This window comes from Desmodus rotundus, chromosome 1, assembly GCF_022682495.2.
Source record: "Desmodus rotundus isolate HL8 chromosome 1, HLdesRot8A.1, whole genome shotgun sequence".
NCBI lineage: Eukaryota > Metazoa > Chordata > Mammalia > Chiroptera > Phyllostomidae > Desmodus > Desmodus rotundus.
Genome location: NC_071387.1, coordinates 7,609,443 through 7,630,489, shown reverse-complemented (window position 1 = coordinate 7,630,489; position 21,047 = coordinate 7,609,443). Strand labels below are relative to the sequence as shown.

Genomic DNA, 21,047 nt, shown 5'->3' with positions numbered 1-21,047 from the left:
TTGATCCAGCCAAAGGTATCTTTCAAAGTTTTTGGCTTTTTTTGTACTTCACTCAACAAGCACTGAGTGCTACTGTGTATCAGGCATTGTTCTTGGCACTGTGGCAAAAGGATGGATCAGATAGGTTCTTTACCCTTAGAAATATCAAATTTCCTGGGGGAGGCAGACAAACGTGTTACCGACAGGATACAAAAGTTACCCGGGGGAATGCACAGTTGCATATGGGTGCTATTTTGGAATATGGTACAAGGAGGGGGGTTATTCTATTCAGACGATAAGGAAAGTCTTCCAACTTATTAGCTCTATGACCTTGGAGAAGTCATTTAACCTCACTGTGCCTCATTTCTTCATATATATAATTTGTACAAAAATAGCATGTATTTCATAGGTTTATAGGAACTTTGGATTGATAATATATGTAAAGACCTAGCAGAATGCCTTTCACAGAGTAAGGAAAAAATATAATAATTATTATTATTATGCTATTTCTCCTGCCTGGAATTGTGTAATCCTGCCCTCCCTATGCAAATGTATAGATATCTTATTAATCACTATTTCAGAGCTCATTTCAAACATCAGTTCTTCAAGAAAGCTTTCCTTCTACTGCCAGTTCATATCCTCCATCATATATTCTCATAGATTTTTAATAGTACTTACTACAATTGTAACTACATAATAAATTGCTGAATGCTGTTCCTATAATAGGTAGTGAATTCCATGTTGTTCGAGACACAGTCTTATTCAGTGCTGTTTTCCTAACACCTAGCACAGTGCACAACCCATAGACACTCAGTGTTTGTTGAAGAAATGATTTAGGTAAAAAGTAAAGCTTGTGCTTGATTTGGGGAAGGTCTACAATTATGATGTTTAGATGTCTGTAATTATGCCTGCAATTATGAGGTTGAGCAGTTTACATGTCTATTTTGTACTAATTAATTAATTCAACAGTATTTATACAACTAGTGATTTCTGGTTACTGTGCTACATATAACAGAGAGTCTGTCCTTGTGGAGCTTATTCTAATGAGGAGAGAGGGATAATTGAGATATATATAATTATTAATACTAACATACATAATTATATGGTAATAAGTGCTGTGAAATGAATTATGGAAGGTAAGGATTTCCGGGTTGAGTTGTATGGTCAGATTGAAGGATAATCCTAGCACCAATGTGAATATCAATTTGAGGGAAACCCGGAGAATGAGAGTGACTGCATAAATTATTAGTATAATTCAGGCAAGAAGTGGTGAAGATTCAAATTAGGCCACTGACAGTAGAAAACAGGGATGGATTTGAAAAGTATTTTGTTGGTAGAACCCAAATTTTGGAGATTGGGGAAGTAATTGGATATGATTTTGAGGAGGAAAGTGTCACAGAAGATAGCTGAGGTTTTTAGCCTAGAATGAATATTTGCAGATGGTGACATTATTAGCAGATATAGGAGACACATGAGGAAATGCTGCTTTGATGGAGGGGAGAGTAAAGGTTTGTAATAGTTGTGCTAGGTTTGCCCATTTGGGAAATGATCAGTTTGGAAATATAATTTAGGAGAAGGTTCAAGGTTAAAGATGTAGCTTGGGAATCATCCACTTAAGTTCATAGTTGAGGCCCTGGGAATGGATGATGTTGCCCATGGATTTTGCAGATAAGAAGAAAGTAAGGCCAAGAGAAATGATTTTTCCCTGGGTCATTTTTCAATTTTGAGAGGGTAACTAAGAGAGATTAAACAGTACTTTTGACAGCTTGGCAGGGCTGAGAGGGTGGGAATTGGTGTCTAGGTGTCTGGGACATACCAAGGGAGGCTTCTTTATTTCCCTTGCTTTAGGTTAAGACTTAAACTACTAGGGCTACATTTTAGTAGCAAGGGTGCATTGGAAGGACACAGACCCTCAAAGAGACTGTAGACCTGCTTGGTTTACATTACCTCAGTCCTTGAAACTGGATTGCTAGTACTTGTAGGTGCCTAGGCCAAGCAAATATAATTTTTTTGTGGAGAGAGACAGCATCATTCAAGGCTTCAAGTTGTTTCTATAAATAAAGCAAATACAACACTGGACAATCAGAAAACAAAGACAGACACACAAGAAGACATGACAGCATGTATTGAAGCCAGCACAATCAACCAACAATAGAAACAGATCCACACAAGTCTAGAAAATAAAAGATCTGATATTAAATATAAAATCACTGTGCTTAATATACCTAAGAAAATAAAAGTCATTTATGGAAGTTTTGTCAGAGAACTGGGAAACAAAGAAAGGTAAATAGAAATTTCAGAACCAAAACTACAACAATTAAAGTTAAGAGTTCAGTGTACAGGTTTAAAAGCAGATCAGACATAGTTGAAGGGAGGATTAGTGAACTGGCAGATGGGTCATAAGGAAATAACCATACTAAGGAATGTGAAGGTAACAGTATAGAAAATCATGAGAGAGAGTAAGGGATGTTGAGGATACAGTAAGAAGTCTGCAATAAAGGTGACTGGAGTCCCAGAAGCAAACATAAGAGTGGGTCAGAAGCAATCCTTAAAATGGAAAGACTGACAGCTTTCCAAAATTGGTGGAAGATTCCAAACCACAGAGTCCTGAAATACTGCAGTATCCAAACAGACTTCATAAACACCAGTGCACACTGACACAGTCGAAACAGAAGCCACCAGAGGGAAAAACTGAGATTGCCTTCAGAGAAGCTGCCATTAGACTACTGAGTTTTAAATGAAAACAATAGAGCCGCAATACAGTGGGATGATATTTTTAAAGAAGTGAAATAAATTAAATGTCAATCTAGAATTTCACTTGTGCCAAAAATGCCCTTTGATAGTGGAAGTGAAATAAAGACATTTTCAGTTAAAAAATTGAGAGAACTTGTCCCATTTTTTCCCCTAAAGCAAATATTAAAAGTATCATTCAGGAAGAAGTAAAAAGATTCCAGAGGGAGGGTGGGCAATGCAGAGAAGAGTGGAAAAGGAAAAAAGAGGCTAAATGTGTATGTGAATCTAAATGAATATTGACTGATTGTTTAAAATAATAAAGTCTGTTGGGTTAACAATTTACACTGAATTAAAATACACAGCGATAATGCCTTGTAAGTTATGAGGGGAGGATAAGTGTTCTAATGCTCTTGAGTTTTCTGCAAAAGGTGGTAAAAGTACCAATTAATATAAAAGTACCAGTTAGTGTTAGATTTTGATAGTTAAGAATGTATAATCTCTAGGGTAGTCACTTAAAGAATACTGAAAGAGTATGTAACTTCCCAACCAATAAAGAAGGAGATGTGGAATAATTTTTAAAAATAAGTAATCTAAAGGAAGACAAGAAAGGTGAGGATAAAAGATCATAGTAAATGGGACAAATAGGAAGCACTTACTAAGATGATAGATTCATATCCATATATATCAGTGCTTACATTAAATGCAACTGAATTGAATGCTGTAAGTAATAGGCAAATATTGTCAGGCAAGATATAAAAATGAAACTTAATTACATGTGCTCTTTGAGAGACACATGTAAAACATAAGGACACAGAAAGAATGAAAATAACAGTATGGGGGAAAATGTAACACGCAAACAATAACCCAAATTAAGTTGGTGTTTCTCTATTCTATCAGATAATGAATGCTTCAAGGCAAAAAGTTTCACTAGAGATAGAGACACACTAGATAATGATGATACAGCAGTTCTATATTTACATGAATCTATTAGCAGAAGCTCATAAACATAAAGCAAAAACTTATAAAATTTCAAAGAAAAAGAGATAAATCCAAAATCACTGTAGGAGACTTTTGCACCTTTCTCTAACAGAGCACACACACACATATACACACAATCAGTAATGATGTAGAACAGTGCTTCTCACACCTTACTGTGCATGAGAATGATTTGGAGAGCTTGTTGAAATACAGATTCCTGGGCCCTGTTCCCAAAGGTTCTAATGCAAAGAGTCTGCAGTGGGGCCTGACAATTTGCAGCTACCAGGTGATTCTGAGCCTGGTGGTGTCAGAACCATACTTTGAGTAGTACAGATATAGAAGATTGGAACGTCATGATTAGCAAACAACCTAATGGACATGTATGGAACACTATACCCCACGAGTGCAAATTATTTCTTCTTTTAAAGCATTTGCAGAAAAGCTATGTTCTGGGGCATATAGTACCTCTCAATACATTTTAAATAATTTAAAACATAGAGTATGTTTTCTGACTACAGTGGACCCAAACTAAAAATTAATGACAAAAAGATGTTTGAAAATAAAACAATATACAGGGAATGGCAAAAGTAGGTTTACAGCATTTGTATGGAAAATAATACAATAATTAATAATACGAGAATAAACTGTGTTTTGCATACTCTCAACTATAAGCCTGCTTTTGCCCATCCCTGTATTTCTTAGTAACCCATAGGTTAATGAAACCACAATGGAAATTGGAAAATATTTTAACTGAATCATAATGAAAATACAGCCTATCAAAATTCATGGGACTCGGTGAAAGCCATGCATAGAAGGGAATTTATAGCTTTAAACATATATGTGGGTTGTATATATATCATGTATGTATTCTATACTCATATATGGAGAAGTTCAAAAATCAGTCAACAAATGGTGCATTTCAAGCTATTAAAACAATAAATTAAACCAAAAAAAGTGGGAGGAAATAATATAGATAAGTACAGAACTTAATGAAATTAAAAGAAACACAGTAGAGCTCAACAAACCCCAAAATTGATTCTTTCAAGTCTTCCTTCTATCTCAAGAGTCTTAGTTCCAATCCTCAAGGAAGTTAACTGTCATATATTTTTTGCAGCTGTTTCTTAACATACCTGCTTTTTTTCAGATATTCATTCTCAACCATATTTTATATACTACCTTTTTAAAAAATATAAGGGGGAAATGGAACCTATCTCACTGGATTTTATGAGGATTCAATGAGTGCTTAGAACAGTACTTGGTACTTTAATAACCCTTATGTATACTTTTACAACTCTTATTACAGGGTCCGCTTTATGGGAACACCATGCCTGCTGGACACTCTAAATGTGTGTAGAATGAATGATCTGTCCAGAGATGAGTCAAAGGGTAGAATCAGTGGCCTGAGCTTGTGACTTGCCCTAGCAAAGTTCAGAGCCGAGGAGTGGAAGGGGATCAAAGAACTGATGGGTCAACTCCTCTGGGGCCTTATCAGGTGACTGGGCCAAAGATCGAGAGAGGAAAGTTCTAAAGTAGTATATATAGTTTCCTTTTCTCCCTTTTGATTTCCTAAAGTTAGATATTTAGATCATTGCCCTATAGTTACTATAGGTTTTTTTTTAACCAAAACTAAGTTTTGTTATTTGTGTTCCATTTCGGTAGTGGTACTGTCGTTTCATACTACTGATTTTGAGGAATTGGTACTTTGACTCCAGGTGATTGTACGTATTTAGTATAGGAAGGTGCAAAAACTCCACTCAGACTCCACCCAGCCATTATTAAGTAGTAGTGGGATCTTGAGCTAATTATTTAACCTGAAGTTTCCCTTTTTTGACCTTAAAATTAGGATGATGATAATTTCTTCAGAGGTTTGAGGGCTAAATGAGATCATATATGGAGAATGCCTAGTATAAGGCCTGGCATATCATTAGTGCTCAATATATGTAATTTGTCACCCATTCAGCCAGAATGTTCTCGCTGGGTGTGTTGTACACACAGAGCCTTGCAAAGCTTCCAAAAGAAGAAGGGCACGGAGGCTCTGTGCCCGGGCAAACTAGTGTGCTAGCAGCCCCCGGGCGTTTGTAGGCCCCTAAAGGTGAGAGCCAGAGGGGCTTGGGTGGCTGCGAGGGGGTGGCAGGTGGGGCTGTCTACTCTTAGTCTCCGAATAGACCTACCCTTGGTGTATTTTTCACCCTAAAAATGCATGTGAGTCATTTTTAGTGGGAATTAATTATGTTTGTTGAAAGGGTAGCATACCTTTTGAGGCCAAATATATCTATTTTAAATAAATTCAGTAAAAATTGCTGGATTTTTAAAAAGAAAAGAACACTGGAGTGTATATTTGGTAGGGAATGGTGTTTGAATAAAATAAGGGTTTTCATGAAACAAAAGGCTTGACTATAGGACACTGAATACATTTTGATGTTTTCAGGTACAGGAATTAGATTTACACGACACTTACGTAGACAAAAAATCCGGTCCGTTATTGTTCATTAAAGAGTGCTCTTGAGTTTTAATGCTGGCGTGCTGCCTGGTAAATGGCTCCACCTTTCAGTGCAGCTGATGGGAGGCAGTTTCACAGTTGGGTTGTCAGTGTTTTAAAATCTGCCAAAGGCTTTCCGTGGAGCTTATGAAGGAACCTATTTAGTTGTATACCTAACGCATTTTTTTTAAATGAGAGAATTTTAAAGAAAAACATCTTTAACTAAAAACATCATCTGTGGTCATTTAGAACCACCCCTCAGCGCATGTTTTAGGGAGATGATTGGTGTCATCTGTTTTCTGTGTACTGTGGCCGCGAGGCTGACGTTTTATATACTTTTGCGGATGAACCTCTTTGTGACTGTCATGAGTAGCTGTCCGTCTATCATGCATCGAATAGAAAGGGCAAAGCCAAACTGCAAGGGTGTCCGTGTACTATGGCAATAAAATTTTTCACAGCCTCAAATACAAAAAAAAAAAAAATTAGTACTTGACAAGTGAATCTGTTTTAAATTATTTCAAATACTATGGAAACTGAATTTCTATTTGTTCAGTTCTCCCATTAGAAATGGGTTGTGTTTCAAAAGTTGGTTTTCAAGATAACTGTTAGGAATTTGGTACTTATTTTCTAAAAAGAAAAAATGGTTTGGTTTCTTGGGCTAGCCCATGTTTTAACCATGAAAGAGCCAAAATACTTTGCAATGAAAAGGTAGAATATACTTTTGTAGCCCTAGCCATTTACTAGGGAAATAAATACAATTGAGTAGACAACTTTTAATTTTTTTTAAATTAAAGAGTATTAAATTAAGACAGTTATTACTAGAGAAGGCATAGTGGAAAAAGCACAGGAAAGGCTGTGTGATCCCAGGCAAGTTATGTAAACTTTCTGACCTCAGTTTCTACATTAGTAAAATTGTGTCTTATGTAGTCTCCATAAATGGCTGCTACTATAAGTATATATACAAGTAGGATATAAACCCAGGTTTCCTGCAAATTCTGGGTCCACAGCATTGTCGTGCAAGTGGCTATGTTGGGGCAGGCAGGAGTCAGGAGAGACAAGGAGACATAGGTAATATCAGCTCCTTATGCGGAGAGGTAGCCCAGCAGGTGTGTGGCAGACAGGAGTCCTTGGTCTGGGTTTTATTCTCCTGGTAGGAAGTTTATTCTGCTGAGGTGTATGGGGGAGCACCCCCTTTTCCCCTCTCTTACTGCTACCTATTTCCCCAATGCCAGTACCCCACCAGCACGGACTGGCTCTCCCCAGAATTTGAAGCTCCCGTGGAAAAGGCAGCCTGGCCTTTGGAGCCTGTAGAGGGATTTGTTGCTGTTGCTCTTGTTGCTTGTTTGTTATAAGAAAGGGGAGCGCTAACATTTATTGGCTGCCTAGTACACCTCAGACATAGTCCTGTGTATTTTAACATGTTATCTCATTTAATGTTCATGACAGCCCTGTGAGGAGTATGCATCACTATCCCATCTTGTACATCAGGAAAGGAGAGCCTCAGATGACATGATTGACCAAGGTAACACAGCTAGGAAATCACAGAGCTTGGATTCACACCCAGGTCTGTCTGGCTCTCAAGCCTTTGCTCAACTGCCTTCTGGGTTCTCAAGGAACTACACACACGTGGTTATCTACAGTGTGTCCAGACTTTCTGTCCTTATACTGAATGTGCCCCCTTGGGAGGGAGAGAAGTAGAATGAGATTTAGTTTATTAACATCATTAACTTTAAAAATTGAACCGTCTCTGGCTTCTATCCCTCATTTCAAATTGAATCGCATAATAGAGATGAAAACATTGATTAGGGAGAAACTATTTATTAGAGGTAAAATTGTTTACCATGTAAATATGGTACATGTTCCATTATACACAACTTGGCATTTCAACATTTCATAATCTGTTGCATTTAATTAGGCACAGTACATAAAGTATGCATCACAAGTAAACATGGGAAACACAATCACGTATTTCTCTAAGATTGTGCTTCATAAATTTTTAGTTTGCTAATCTCAATAATGATGTTTTAGTGTCAGCTGCTTCTTTTCCAAACAAATGCTGATCCTCTCCTTAACGTGTTTTATGCAAGGAAACAACTAAGGAGACTAAGGATAACCTCTAAAGTTCCGCTGATTTCTCAAAAGAAACCTTGCAGGGAAGAAGGGGTGGAAAAAAATATTCAAAGTTGTGAAAGGCAAGAACCTACATCCAAGATTACCGAGCAAAGCTTTCATTTAGAATGGAAGGGCAGATAAAGTGCTTCCCAGATAAGGTCAAGTTAAAGGAGTCCATCATCACCAAGCCCTTATTATATGAAATGTTAAAGGGACTTATCTAAGAAAAAGAAGAACACCAAAACTATAAACAGTAAAATGAAAACAAACTCACAACTATGAACAACTGAACCTAAAAAAAACAAAAAAAAAAACAAAAACAAACTAAGCAAACAACTAGAACAGGAACAGAATCACAGAAATGGAGACCACATGGAAGGTTATCAGCAGGGATGGGGAGCAGGGAGAATGGGCAAAAAGGTACAGGGAATAAGAAACATAATTGGTAGGTACAAAATAGACAGGGGGAGGGTAAGAATAGCATAGGAAGGAAATGGAGAAGCCAAAGAACTGATATGTGCGACCCATGGACATGAACTAAGGAGTGGGGGGAAATGCTGGAGGGAAGGAGGGTACAAGGCAGAGGGGGTTAAAGGGGAGAAAAAAAATGGACAACTGTAATAGCATAATCAATAAAATATACTTTAAAAAATTAAAAAAGAAAAAAGAATTCTTGGACTTGCCACCTCCGTCCTTCAGATAGAATATAGTAATGGAATTGTTGGTTCCTGGAGCTGTGTAGACCAGCACAGGGCCAGGAACTTACATTCTTAATGGTTGTTAAATGAGTTCTAAGTTGTTGTTTTAAAAAACAGATTGGTTACTTTTTCACTAAAAAGTACAATTTTTAGCCCTGGTTGATGTGACTCACTGGATTGAGTGCCATCCTGGGAACCAAAGGGTCACAGGTTCGATTCCCAGTCAGGACACATGCCTGGGTTGTGGGCCAGGTCCCCAGTGGGGAGCACATGTGAGAGGCAACCACACATTGATGTTTCTCTCCCTGTGTTTCTTCCTCCCTTCCCCTCTCTCTCAAAAATAAATAAATAAAATCTTTTTAAAAGTAGATTTTTTATGACTTAAATTTTTTAAATCCTCACTGGAGGATATGTTTATTGATTTTTTTTTTCAGGAGAGAAAGTGAAAGAGAGAAGACATCCATGTGAGAGAGAAATATGGATTGGTTTCCCCTGTATTTTCCCTAACTAGGGACTGAACCCGCAACCGTGTAGTGAACAGGACAGTGTTCCAACCTAGTCATCCAGCCAGGGCAAAAAATTCTTTATCTGAAATCAATTTGGATAATACTTGAAAACATACAGAAAAAAACACAAAAATAGAAATTACTTATAAATCTTCTATAAAAAGTAATCATATATTGGTGTGTGTGTGTGTGTACTCTTTTTACCCCCCAAAAAGTTCTTATGCTGTATGCAAAGAAAAAAGTCCTGCCCTTCTATACTCTTTATATTATGAATATTTTCCCCATGTCAGTATTCTTCCTCAAGATTTTTAGTCAGTGATCATATTCCATGATACAGATGTGCTATAAATTAATCACCTTTCCCCCCCAGCTATTAATACAGAACTGTAGCAAATCTCTTTGCACACATATCTCTAAATACTTCCTCAGAATAAGTTCTCAGTAAGGCTGAGTCAGAGTGTTCTGCATATTTGCTAGCTTACTCTCCAGAAAGGTTATGCTAAATAATAAGTGACTGTATCTACCCCTTCAGGTTGATTTCTTTAATCAGAACACTTTTGATCTGCTGAAGCTGGCAGATTTGTCCTTTTTCTAGCTCCAGAAAGGTCTTCGTGACGCGCGGAGGCGGTTGCCTGTGCGAGCCCTGTTGTTGTGACTGAAGGTCTTTACTAGGCGCCGGCCTTCTGAGGGGCCCCCGTGCTGTGCTCACACAGTGAAGTTAAGATGTGATCAGAGTTAGTCTGCTCACTTAAGGCAGCAGTCTCTGTTAGGGTTAAGATGCTCCACAAAGGAAGTAAAGATTTTCCAATGGGTCCTAGGAGATGCCTGGTTTTGAGGTTTTCATTGGCCAGCTTTCCGTATATATGTATGTCTGTGGGTACTCCTTCCTAAAATCCATGTGCCTTGAAAAGCTGCTGTGATGGAAAGCATGTGTGGGGTTTCTTTTTCCCTCCTCCCCATTCCCACTTGGCCTTTTTCCACTTTATGAAAGGGATACTCCCACCAGTGCAGTAGCTTACTGCCCCAAAGTATTAGACCCTCTTTGGTACAACACAGGATTATGTGAAATATTAGTGATGACCAAACCTCCTTCAATCAGCATTTTATAACTCCATACCCTCCTGATTTTAAGAAATGCATGTATTATAAAAACCTTACTTTTGATAATCAAAGTAAGTTTCTATTTATCAAAACAAGTATATGTGTTGCTTTGATCAATTTTAGAGTGTAATGATAATCCAGAAGGATACAGTAAACATGTAGAGGCTTATAATCACAGGAAACAAAAACAATCTAAAATTTTTAATTTCCATATATTTCTATTGGAGAGCATTAAATAATATTTCATTAAGATAATATGGGAGGGAAACAAAATGGAAATACTTTTCCAAGAACAAAAAGAGAACACAAAAATTTTGACTGTTAAAGAAAAGCAAGTTTACGTATTTTTAAAATGGATAGTGGGTATAAAGCTGTGGTACATTTGTACAATGGAATACTACTTGGCTGTAAAAAAAAAAAAAGAAGGAAATCTTACCCTTTGCAACAGCATGGATAGACATGGAGAGCTTTATGCTAAGTGAAATAAGCCAGTCAGAGAAAGACAAGTACCATATGATTTCACTCGTGTAGAATCTAATGAACAAAATAAACTAACAAACAAAGTAGAAACAGACTCAGAGATAGAGAACTGAGTTGACAGCTGTCAGAGGGAAGGGTAGTTGCAGGGCTGGGTGAAAAAGCTGGAAGGATTAAGAAAAAAACTCAGACACAGAGAACAACATGGTGGTTAATAGGGAAAGTGGGGTCAGGGGAGGTAAAAAGAGGGTACAGCAGGGATAAATGTTGATGGAAGGAGACTTGACTTGGGGTGGTGAACACAATATAATACACAGATGATGTATTATAGAATTGTATACCCGAACCTATATAATTTTATTAACCAATGTCACCCCAGTAAATTCAATTATAAAATACATAAATAAAATAGTGGGTATCAAATTGCTTTGCTGTTTAGATTTGGTTGGATACATTTTAAAGAATAGTGTTACCATTTTATTTTAAAATGTCAACATTTATGACAAACTGAAATAACATTGTTTACAGCTACATAAACTTGTGAAAAATTGCAGGTGCCGACTTTTAAAATATGCAAAGGAGAAAAAAATATGTGAGTAGATACCTGATTTTTCAAAATTTCTTTAGGGAGTATCACAGCAAAAAGTGTGTAGACCACCGATATGGGACAGGTACGTGGATGGTAAAGCTGCCTCATGTGGCCTCAGGTGGCCTCACCGGAACCTATTCCTCACTGTACTTCCTAGAAATCTCAGGCTCTGTCTTAGTCACTCCTCTGCTTGCCTGGAACTTAACTGAGCCCGTGGGGGGTGGGGTATGACATAGCCTGCAGAGCCCCTCCTCAGGCTTTTCCTTGCCTAGAGCACCCTCCCCAGTCCTGTTCCCTAGTCAGAACCTTTAGGTGCTTTCAGGTGCCTATACTCGCGCTCATCCCCTGATACCCACGCCCTCCCCTCTCCCACTGCTCCCTCTTTCTCCCCAGGGGAAATACTCCTCACTGTTAGCCCTCCACTCAGATGTTACCACTTCCATGTCAACACTCCTTGATTCTCCTTTCTCTTTTCCTTTAGAATGGTATCTCCTTCCCTTTCACTACAAAGAGGAGTTTAGGAAATTTTTAGAGAGTAGAATAAGTCTCTGGGATCTTGGAGAGGTCTAGGGAGAGGGAGGCAGCAGCTTATGTTTTCGGTTTGTTTGTATCAACACAGCTTCTAGAGCAGGGGTGTCAAACTCATGTTCACCGGGGGCCACATCAGTCGTGCAGTTGCCTTCAAAGGGCTGAATGTAATTTTAGGACTGTATAAATGTAACTACTCCGTAACAGTTAAGCGAGAGCTTGATGCTATTGGGTAGAAACAAGGTGGAGGGCCAGATTCAGCCCTTGGGCCTTGTATTTGCCATCTGTGTTCTAGAGGATTGTACCTCTGAAATATGGAGTCTCAATAAAAATACGATTGAATTGAATTGAAGGTGAGGTCCAGTTCAAGTTCCCTCTTACCTCGGAAGTCTGCTCTGATTTCCCAGACCTGCTGGGGCTTCTCTTCCTCCAAATTTCTGCAGCACTTAGAATCTGTACCATACAGCTTGGTGTGTGTTCATCACTGTCCTGCAATTTTTGCTAATTATTTTGTGTGTGTAGCATTACTTCATAACCAGATTGTAAATTCGAGGCAGGTAGAGAGGTGCATGTTTATTTTTTCATCTCCCCATGGTACCTAGTACAGTATAGCAGATCCTCGAATAACATCGTTTTGTTCAATGTCATTTTGTTATAACGCTGAAATACCATAGGAACTTAACTCTTTATATCAATTAGTCTATGGTTAAATTGGTTTTGTTATATGTTGTTTTGCTTAAAGTTGTAGAACTTACCATTGGCCTTAAGTGAGGCCTTACTGTATTGACCATAATAGATACTCAGTAAACACATTCCTGTTGATTATAAAATGGAAAAAGTGGATGGGAAGTTCTGGGGTTGAAATCTGGATCCATCACATTTTGCTCTGTGATTTTGGGTAATTTCTGTATAGTCTGGATCTTGTTTCTTCATCGGTAAAACCTGGGTGGTAGTAATAGCCAATAATTACCAGGTAATCACTGTTTGCCAAAATCATTCATTCAACCAACAATTTCATGAGGAAGATATTACTACGGCAGAGTATGGATTTGAAACCAAACCCTGAGTCCCAAGCACTTACCCATTATGTGAGACTGCCCACATCTGACTTACCTACTTCAGAGTTGAAGGTTCTGAGTGAATGAAACATTCTGAATACCTTTTTGAAGAAGGTAAAAAGGCAATACAGAAGTTGAATTTACTTATATTTTGAAAGGAATTTTACTCTTTTCCCCTAGCTTTATTAAGATGTAATTGTCACATAACGTTGTATAAGTTTAAGGTATATAGCTGTTGATTTGATACATTTATGAATTGCAAAATGATTGCCACCACAGTATTAGCTACCACCTCCATCCATTCACATAGTTACCATTTCTTTTTTGTGGTGAGAACATTTAAGGCCTACTCTATTGGCAACATTTAAGTATATGATACAGTATTATTATCTGTAGTCACCATGCTGTATATGAGATCCCTAAACTTGTTAATTTTGTAAGTGGGTATTTGTACTCTTTGACCAATATCTCCCCCCCCACCTCACCCCCATCCCCGGCCACCAATCCCTGGAAACCACCCTTTGTATGCTCTCTTTCTGTCGTTTGTCTCTTAGAGTCTGCATGTAAAAACATTTTGCTTTTTAAAAGCAATTGGCAATCTGCAGCTCGATGAGATAATGCATGGCTAAAGTAAATGGGAAAGACCAGAAGCTTTTCTGGGCACTTCTTGCCTTTGCAGAAGGGCGCAGAAAATGAGCAGCCAGCAAAAAATGTTCACTACACATTCCCCTGATGCGCAAAGCTCACAGTCTGGGAGCTGATAGCAGTGAACATCAGTAGAATGAAGAGAGTGCTTGTGTTTTTATTCTCATTTTTAATTGATTTTGAAATTCTTTCCTGGCCCTTCGCCTTTTGCATAGTCCAGAGCTATGAGTCCTTGATATGTGGCTCAAAAGAGAAGCACAGGACAGTGTATTCCCTTTCTCTCCACGAATTTCCTGCCTGTGTTTCTATTTGGGGACCAATGTACAGACCATTCCAGTTCAGAGATGGAACACACTCTGCTCTACTTTAGTGCCCCATGTGTATAGCTTGGCTCCACCGAGAGCACTGTGGAGGAGGGGACACATGTGATCTGTAGCTTTGGGTGCTTCCTACTGGGTAAGGGTAGGGGTTCTTTTGCAACTAATTGTATCCATCTGTTTTAAAAGGGTGCAAAAAAAATGCCTGAACTTAGGTGTCGATTTATACATTAATTACGTTGATCTCATTTGCAGCAGTGTGGTCTTAATAGCCATATTGCTGCAATGCCCAAATCTGTGATATCAGAATGTGACGTGCATATTTTAATTTGAGAAATAGTTTAACATTTTTAGATATTCATTTAGATGTGGTTATGCAGGTTAAACATAACGTATGATCACTGCTTCTTTCATTGCTTCCAATTAAACCTTGCTTGTTAGTTTAACCTCTAGGTAATCCCATCAAACAATTGATGTCAAGGAAACACTGCCCACAGTAGCTTCGGATGAGTGGCCATTAATTTTAATTGCCTGATATTAAAGATTAAGAAGTATTGGGACTAGCAGAATAGAAACGATCTGATGTCAAGCAAATCCACTTGCTAAAGCTTCCCCAGGCTGCTGGTGATATTAAAATTTTACTGTGAGAATTAAATAAACCTTTATTAGTGATGACTGTTGTTTGATTGGTCCAGGGGTATGCATAAACACTGGATTCTTACATATCTAGAGATGAGACCTTCAATGGTACAGAGATTTCTCAATTATGAAACTGTTAATAAAACTGTAATCTGATTTTCCAGGCTAGGTTTCATTAATGTATTATAGCTTCTCTGATTGTCAAGGTAATATTAACTACAAAGCACGGAATCCAACAGAGAATTGTTTAGAAGAAGAGAATTCTAAGATGGGCCTTTGTTGCTAAACTCAGAGTTGGGGAATTTTCATTAATTATGCTTAAGAAATGCCCAAATCCCTCTCAACCAGGAGTATCTCCCTTTGCACTATAGATATATTCAATATTTAACTCTTTCGAAGGCCTGCCAGTCCTATTCAGACAAGCTAGAGTGGTAGTTTATGTTGAAAGAGCTTTTGGCCAACCAGCTAGGTCTGCCTTCTGAGCTGAGAGCGTACTTGTGACAGGTGAGCTGGGTTCTAAGAGATCTTGCATTAATAGGCATAGTCAGAATGGATACTTTTAGGGTCCCTTTTTAACCTTAATTTAGAAATTTTGTTTTTATTTATTTTTTATTTTTTATTGTATTTTTTCCATTACCGTTTAGCCCCCCTTATACTCCCCTACCCCTGCAATCACCACTGTTGTCCATGTCCGTGAGTCCTTTTTCCTTTTTTCTCTATCCTTCCACCCCCTGAGAGCTGGTATGGGAATGGATTCTAACGGTCACTGAGGCTGACTTCTCCTTGTGCAGAAATTCCTCCCAGAGCATCTGTCTCCCACCCCCTGGAGGCTTGGGCACTATGTGAGTGTCATCTGTGGCTTCTCCCTCTCCCTGCCCTTCACAGCTAGTCAGTGGCCACACATTCAGCCTATTCCTCGTTCTTGATATCTGCCCTCTCCACTCCCACCTACAGCTCTCCCTGGCTCAGGCCCTCCTTGCTTCCTCACCTGTGCACTTTCCTAACTCTTCCTCCCACTATCATGTCCTACACAATTACCATGCACACCAGCCCCAAGCATATGTGACTCAAAGAAGGGAGGGCAGACAAGGGTTTGATCCCTTAGGGCTGTTGAGAGCTTATATGTTTCGGTCTAGATCACAGGTGGCAAACACAAGGCCCACGGGCCGAATCGGGCCCTCCGCCTTGTTTTATCCAGCCTGGCACCTTGTTTCTACCCGGCAGCAGTGCCGAACTCTTGCTTAACTGTTAAGGAGTAGTTACATTTATACAGTCCTAAAATTACATTCAGCCCCTTGAAGGCAACTATGAGGCTGATGTGGCCCCTGGTGAAAATGAGTTTGACAACCCTGGTCTAGGTGCTTGAACTAAAACCAATGAGTAGAAATGAAAGGGAACTAGATCTTAGTTCCAAAGAGAGAACTGTATATCCATTAGAACTGTTTAATGGTGGAATCGGGGACTGCGTGAAGTAGTGAGTCCCATGTCCCTGGAGGGGCTGATGCCACGATCACAAAGAGAAAACAGAGAAGGAGGCACAGGTTTAGAGGACATGTGAGTTCCATTTCAGACTATTGAGTTAGAGGTCATGGCAGAACGTTTGTATGGAGATGTCTTAAAAATTGAGAACTGAAATTCTTCATAGAAGGTAAGGGTAGAGATGGAAATCTGGGAGTCATCCACACAGAGACAGAAATGGAGAGAATTGATATGGATATGGTTGCTCAAGGAGAAAGAAAAGAGGGCCAAGAGCTGAGTGTTGGAGAAAACGCCCACGTGCACATGCACACGCACCTGGTGCGTCAGGGAAAGGGGAGAAGCAAGAGCACAGTATCATAGAAACCATGTAAAGAAGGTGCCTTAGAAGGAGGGGTGGTAATTACAAGTATCGAACACTGCTAAGAGGTCAGACAACTTGAGGAGAGTGAGAAAGGCCACTGGATATGGGACAGGTGTGATGCCTATTGTAACCACCTCACCCACTACCTAGGCCTTGAGATTAAGATTAAATGAGAAAATGTATGTAAAGGGCTCTGCGTAATGCTGGGCAAGCACATAGGAGACAGTCAGTAAAGGACAGTTATGATAACCTCTGCTGTTTGGTATGAAGGAAAGAAGGGATGCGTACAGTCCTTCAGGGGAAAGAAATGGTGGTGGAACAGAAATTGCTATGGAGTCCCCATCTGTAGCACGTTCCCTTCCTGATGATTTTTGGCTTGTTCCTGTGTGTTGAACCTATGCTCACGGGAGCTGCAGAGGTTTCAGTGACTGTGCCTGCACATGCGTGTACACACAGTGATTCCCCAGGGGGAACAGCATGTGGGCAGTGGCACAACCAGCATTGTCTTCCTCATGTGGCTCCCTTGCCAGGGCTCTCTGGCTCCTTTCAGAAGGATGAGTGCCATAGGTTGAAGAATGAGAGTTCTTTTTCCAAAGCAATTAAAGACTTGGCAAAGATGGTGAACAAGCATGCCCACTGGTATAAATTGGGTTGGAGGGCTCATACCGCTCCTTTTTCCTCAGGGCTCTGAAGAGCTGATCAGGGTAAAATGGTGAACCACTCAGGCTGATACCATAGCAACACGCTCCTTTGACATATTACTAAGAAATTATTGAAAAATATTTTTAAGAGTCACTTTAACAAAAGAGAGGCCAGAGCCTTTGATTTAGCAATTGGTACCTTCTTATAAATAGCTGTGTGGATTTTAGCTTCTTTATATAGCTCAGCTACAGGTGCTTGAATACCTAAGGTAACTGAGCCACGAGTCTCGGTTACTGAAGTTTTGCTATCAGTGAAATGTGATAAAATCTGCCTGTTGACAAGATCCTCTTTAGAAATCTCTTCCATTCGCACTGGCTGATGTTACACGTAGTTTGCAAAAGAAATAAATGGAGTCCACCGGATGAAATCAGAGCTGCTCCTGTGTATTTGCAGTTGATACTACTGGAGTTATTTGGGTTGTCAAGTTGTGACCTTCTCACGTGTGAACTGCAGAGCTTGAGCATCCGTCCTGGCAGATACACAGTATCTTCTAAGGCAGGAGACAAAGGGATTTTTCATCCATTACTAATTGATGTTACTCTTTTCAGCAGACCAAACATGATTTCTTCTATACAGCTGCCAAAATTATTCGAGACCCAGAAAGAATAAGTTATTCTTTCTCAACTATTTCTTACTGTTTTCCTAACTTAACAAACATTTCCTTTAGTTTTTAGCTACTTTTGGTGGGACTGGTCACTTACGTAGTAATTGGTATACACCAATTCAGTATTTTTTTATAAACAGCAGGGCTCGCAGCCACTTTAGTGTTAATGTGACTAGCTCCAGAAGCAGTATCCTTCCAAGAGTGTCGAGAGGTTTGCCAAAGGAGAGAGTGGACTCCCAAAACCATTCTGCATTGTCCACAGGGCACGATTGTACGAGTGTCTCCCGAGGGATCCCCTTGGTGTCCAATAGTTCCTGGAAGTTTGACTTCTCCCCACTCTGACCTCTCTCCTCCTCACTCATGACCTTGTGATTTGTAGGTATCCAACTGGTTTGGCAACAAACGAATCAGGTACAAGAAGAATATCGGCAAGTTTCAGGAAGAAGCCAACCTCTACGCGGCAAAGACAGCCGTGACAGCCGCACACGCAGTGGCCGCAGCTGTGCAGAACAACCAGACCAATTCGCCCACCACGCCAAACTCTGGTGCGTACCGGTGCTCACTCCCTACGCAGCCCAGGCAGCCTTATGCCACACAGCCCTGTCCCACAGGCCAGGAAACAAGAGCCGTACTGAGGACACAGTGCATTTATAAAGGAAGGTTTATACAAAAATGTAGGCTTTCCTGGGATGGATGAATGATTGATGGCCAGAGCCTGTAGACCCACCGTTCATAGTGAGTTCCACTTGCTACCGGTAGACTGTGGAACTTTCACACTCTGTAGTGGTTTTTAATTCGGCAGTTAGGCAGAGTGCCATCACTAATGATTATTTTAACTATATTGTTCTTACATCATTTGAAGGTCAATAGTGTCTGTCATAGAATGATGTAGCAGAAGTGGGAAATTTACCCGTCGCTGTACAATGAAGCTAGAATGTTGGAGTTCAGGACGGTCGTGCTTTCTCCCTATAGCAGCCGCACACTCCAGTCCGCTGCCCTTCTTAGCACTTCTTCAGCACCCGCGCTGGCTTGCTGGGGTCAGTAGGTAGTTACCTATGAGGGATATGGGATTTAATACTTAGACGCAGTTTGCTCCTCAAATACATTTTGGCCAAATTTTATGTGACATTTGTGATGAAATTAGAAACGTCCTAAAATTATAGGGAACTTGAGTAATAGGGAAGGATGTGCAGCAAGTCCAAACAAATGGACTTGAGAAGCAATTCAAGGACTTTTTAAATGAGATCTACTAATATATCTTTAAAAGTTCAGAAAGTGAGCGGTTTTTTGATCATTTTGTTGTCTTCCTCTCCCCCCTCCCCCTGCCCAGCCCAGGCTGTTTTTCATGGAACGTGAAACAGATGAAAGGAGAGTTAGGTAGAGTGTAGCTAAGAAAGCACCACAGGAAAATGTTTCTTCTCTGGCTCATTGTCCACCATGGCAGTTAGCGATGGTGAAGAGCACGTTTAACGACCAGGTCCCTGTGATAAATGAAAACAAGGGATGAATCCAGGCCAGCCACTGGGTGTTTTTCTGTTTATTTTGATTTTCTCTTTGTTTCTTATTGGGGCTTCCCCATTGATAGAATTTCCCTAGATGTAACGGGAGTCACAGGACCTAACTCTTGGAGATATTCTCTATCCTCTGATACCCGGAAAAGCTTCATGTTATGCACATCCTTCCCTTCTGTACCTTTCCTCCTTTCCCTGCCTCTAGGTCATGAGGATTGTGTGTGTAGCTCTCTGTTATTCAGCTACTTAACTCTTTCCTTTCCAGGTTCTTCTGGTTCTTTTAACCTCCCAAATTCTGGGGACATGTTCATGAACATGCAGAGTCTGAATGGGGATTCTTACCAAGGGTCCCAAGTCGGAGCCAATGTGCAATCACAGGTAGGAGAAATGCCCCAACTGGGGCCTTTCTAGCAGGGTAGGGTTTGGGCTCAAAACTCCTTACTCTCACCCCATGGAAGTGGTCTGCACACCTGTGTAGAACCTGGGCTGGGTGCTTCCAAACGGGACCCATCTGCCCCACCATTTAATTTAATGAGAAGTCAAGTGAACAGTGACGTTTGATGATTCGAACTTGATAAATTTTGTGAATGCATTCGGCTCTGGCTTGAGCTCATGGAGAGGGGTTGGGTGCATCTTACTTTTGTACCAAAATAGACCAGAGAAATCGTGTGTGCCAGTGTGTGTATGGTTTTAAAACGTATTACTGTTTCTGAGGTTTTTTTTGTTTTTAAGTCAGAATATAAAAACTTAAGTTCTTAGAGTATACTCCAGGGTCAGCATTTATCTCATCCTCTTAAATGAGAACAGTTTTATACACAAAGATGCATGTGTGTGTGAGAGAGAGAGAGAGATCCAGTATACATATTTATAAGGAGTTTCCACCCACAGCCACTGCACACATTGGTCGGTGTAGATGGAAAGTTTGCATTGCCATGAAGATATTACTGTTTGTCTGGCATAAAAAACAAAGATGTGTGAGCCTCAATAGGCAAAGAATTGTTGAAATTCTGCCAGTCACATTTGATCGATAAATTTGTCCTTCATTGAAGATGCTAAACCCTCGTGGCACACATAGTTCAAGTCGTTTCCTTTTGTAAGTGGTGATGTTTTAATAGGTTTGTGATGGTGCGTTTTGTTTCATCTCCCTTGTAGGTGGATACCCTCCGTCATGTTATCAATCAGACGGGAGGCTACAGTGATGGCCTTGGAGGAAATTCACTGTACAGTCCACACAATTTAAATGTGAGTACTCTGGGGAGCCAGATTTGAAGAGCTATAGGAACAGGGTCAGATAAACAGCGACTAATAAATAAACTGATGGCCATTCGACTTGGTTTCTCATCTTGTTGGCAGGTTGGGGAAGGCAGGTGGGGATTCTTCACTACACTTTCATTTTATGGACTTAAATACTTGATGTTACCTAGGTGCCCTTAGAAGTCCTCACAGATGCCCACAGTGGCTGGTGTTCTGTCATCAAGAGGGACTTAAGCACCAGCCATTAGGATGCTGTCTCCTACTGGCAGTGCTGTATGGTCCCAGGGAGACGGTGAA

At 39.9% G+C, this 21,047-nt stretch overlaps 1 protein-coding gene across 1 annotated transcript in view; it reads left to right on the top strand.

Annotated features, from left to right (window-relative positions):
- PBX3 (PBX homeobox 3) overlaps positions 1 to 21,047 on the top strand; it is a 49,371-nt gene that overhangs the window by 24,346 nt on the left and 3,978 nt on the right. The window contains exons 4-6 of the mRNA XM_024562000.4: positions 18,365 to 18,530; positions 19,762 to 19,874; positions 20,649 to 20,738. Of these exons, the coding sequence (XP_024417768.3) occupies positions 18,365 to 18,530; positions 19,762 to 19,874; positions 20,649 to 20,738 (369 nt within the window). The remainder of the gene's footprint in view (positions 1 to 18,364; positions 18,531 to 19,761; positions 19,875 to 20,648; positions 20,739 to 21,047) is intronic.